The sequence below is a fragment of the Galeopterus variegatus genome, unplaced genomic scaffold (genome assembly GCF_000696425.1).
Source record: "Galeopterus variegatus unplaced genomic scaffold, G_variegatus-3.0.2 Scaffold10550, whole genome shotgun sequence".
Classification (NCBI taxonomy): Eukaryota; Metazoa; Chordata; class Mammalia; order Dermoptera; family Cynocephalidae; genus Galeopterus; species Galeopterus variegatus.
In genome coordinates this window covers 20,360-23,662 of record NW_007736661.1, presented here as the reverse complement: position 1 = coordinate 23,662, position 3,303 = coordinate 20,360, and the positions used below count along the sequence as shown (strand labels likewise).

Here is a 3,303-nt window from a genome sequence, read left to right as displayed (position 1 = left end):
AAAGAGACTTGGCTTCTGAAAAGTAGAAAATGTGTAGTTTGTGTAAAGTCAGACTCATATTTACTAGTAAGTATTCCCAATTCACACTTTGCTAGTGCTCTTGAAGGGCTGGCTCTAGAGGAAAAATTTGTCAAAATTTGTCACAAGTACCCTTCCTGTGGCCAACAGGAAGGCTTTCTCAGCTAGCTGTGTATTACCCACCCAGGAGAATATGTATTTTCAGGCCTTTTTCTAAGGTGAAGACATTTCAGAATCCACAGGAATAGATTTCTAATGACTGAACCAAGGCATCATTGATAGGTGGCAGGTGATGGGGGGTGGAAGGTGGAGAGAAGAGATATTTTGGGGTGATGGAACTGCCCAGCATCTACTCAGATCACACTGGGGGCAGCCACCTGATCATCAAGCTGGACAAGCAGTCTCTTACCCACAAGCTCTTGCTTCTTCTCTTTCTGATGTCCCTAGTTAGGGTTCTCAGGAACGAGCAGGTTCCATAAGAAATGAGGCTACCTGCACAGAACTCAGGACACCTTTTTACTGAAAGCAGGTACCTCTTAGGGGACTACAGTACATAGTACCAGATACTAGGAGACCCAACTTGGTCAGGGATGTTTGATAGATTATGCAATATCTGTGGTCAGGCTTAGCACTTCTGCCACAAGAATCAAATACCAGAGCTAAACTGGTTCCTGGGACTTCCACTTAAAGCAATGCTGGGGAGAAAGATGTTTCATGTTGGGTGCAAAGGACAAGACCATGCCCTTTTCCTGATGCCACATGACCTTCATATTTTATCTGTCTTGCCTACATCCTTGTGTACACAGCAAACAAGTTCTTTTCCCTGCTATGCTACTTTGATGTCTATCAGAATGGTGCTTGGAGATGGAATATCCCAAAGGGAGCTTGCCATGCATGTTGACCTTGAAAGGTACTCCAGGCTTCAGATTGGTTGGGGATGTGGCACAAACCGACTTGCTCTTTCAGAGATAAGTACACTGCTCCTGGTGAAGGTGTCCCCTGAGATGGACCAGAGGCAGAATTCTACCCATGTGGGTAGAAACCACTTAACCAGGGCCATCCTCCCTTTTGATACCTTATTTGTCTTACCTTCTCCTCTTAGATCCTTCTGGAGTAGATTCCTTGGTCTCTGAAGTGGTTTTGTATTTCTACCGAAATATACAAGTCTGGGTGTCTCCTACCACTGAGGTAATATTTTTACAAGTGATTTACAAGTGATAAGTTACTGGGCCATGGGCTATATCACTTTTCCTTCTCCCATCATACTGGGGCTGAGGTGGGGGTAGGGGAAGCTATTTTGTGACAAGACATCTTGTGATGGAGCCATCTGGTATACCTAGCCATGGGCTATATCACTTTTCCTTCTCCCATCATACTGGGGCTGAGGTGGGGGTAGGGGAAACTATTTTGTGACAAGACATCTTGTGATGGAGCCATCTGGTATACCTGGGAAAGATGCAAGGAGCCAATAAAAAAACACAGAATAAAATTAAACAAATAAAACCCGCAAAACCGGGCATCTCCCAATGACCCCAACATGTGGGTATGTTTTGTTCTTTTTAATGCACCCGAGCATTAATTTAGTCCTGTAAGGATTTTTCTTCCCCAAACGAAAAACTTTCTGGAAAAGGGAGATAAAGCCATGGAGACAACACAGTGCTGGCATCACCTCTTATAAATATCTTCTAGCCACTTTTCATCATCTTGTTCCTCGTCATCCATCGGCTCCTCGGTTTTCAGTGGAGTTGGAATAAAGAATTGTGGCCTCAGAGGGGGCTTGCTGACGTGAGACTTCAGTCCAAACTTGCGCTTCAGCAGGTGGAACTGCTCTTTGACGTAGTGGTAGAATGCGTACTCGTATCTCATGCGCTGGTAGAGAATCTGCACGGCCTCAGGAGAGGGGACAGTCTTCTTTACGGTCACAGTCATGTTTCCAAGTTTCCTATGCTCTGGAAAAGAATCATGTGCAATGCTTTAGCTTAGAAGGAATAATGGTGAAGACCTGACTTACCTGCATAATACTGGAAGCACCTAGAGAAAGAAACTAAACATCCAAGTAATAGAAGGGAGAAAAGGGTTCCTGACAATATTTGGAAAGATTTCCCCATATTCTAGGTGTTAATGACATTAGTTAACTAAACACAAACTATCTGATTTCCTTTTCATGGAATGTGAACCGTGCAATTGGATCACCATCCAATTGTTAACTGTAAGTTACGCATTCTTTTGAACAGCAAAGTCAACCCATTTTTCCTCCTTCATTTCCTACTACGTGAGTAGAGGGCTTACCTTCAGAAGGAGGCAGATAAGAGCCGTCTTGCTACTTTCTAACAATCTTGGCTTTTAAAAAAAATTTAAAATATTGACATAAAATTTCATTTGGTACAAAATGCATTTGCATTTAAACTATGCTATCTACCCTAAGTGAATCATTGTGCAGTGTATGCATGTATTGAAACAACACACTGTACCCCACAAATATGTACAAGTAAATGTTAAAATACCATTAAAACAAACATACAAAAAAACAGTGCATTTGTCCAGAAAAGTAAAGAAATGACTGTTAGATTTCTTAAATATAACATTAACTGTTGTAAATTTTTTCCACTTATTAATTCTTATCTGTTTGTCACATATATAAAATGCAATATAATTTCCCTCTACCTCTCTTATTTACAAGCTCTCTAGCATCACGAATACTGATTATATATTTATTAGCTATAATATAAATTATCCTTGGAGTGCAAACAATTACTTTCTCCTCCTTCATTTCCTACTACGTGAGTAGAGGGCTTACCTTCAGAAGGAGGCAGATAAGAGCTGTCTTGCTACTTTCTAACAACCTTGGCTTTTAAAAAAAATTTAAAATATTGACATAAAATTTCATTTGGTACAAAATTCATTTGCATTTAAACTATGCTATCTACCCTAAGTGAATCATTGTGCAGTGTATGCATGTATTGAAACAACACACTGTACCCCACAAATATGTACAAGTAAATGTTAAAATACCATTAAAACAAACATACAAAAAAACAGTGCATCTGTCCAGAAAAGTAAAGAAATGACTGTTAGATTTCCTAAATATAACATTAACTGTTGTAAATTTTTTCCACTAATTAATTCTTATCTGTTTGTCACATATATAAAATGCAATATAATTTCCCTCTACCTCTCTTATTTACAAGCTCTCTAGCATCACAAATACTGATTATATATTTATTACCTATAATATAAATTATCCTTGGAATGCAAACAATTACTTTTTTCTGATTAGATATTAAT

General features: G+C 39.3%; 1 protein-coding gene across 1 annotated transcript; it reads right to left on the bottom strand.

Annotated features, from left to right (window-relative positions):
* Positions 1-1,413: 1,413 nt before the first annotated feature.
* LOC103610071 (uronyl 2-sulfotransferase-like) lies at positions 1,414-1,961 on the bottom strand. Its single transcript, XM_008594314.1, has one exon. The coding sequence runs from the start codon at positions 1,945-1,947 to the stop codon at positions 1,684-1,686; it is 264 nt and encodes an 87-aa protein (XP_008592536.1). The 5' UTR covers positions 1,948-1,961; the 3' UTR covers positions 1,414-1,683.
* Positions 1,962-3,303: the final 1,342 nt, after the last annotated feature.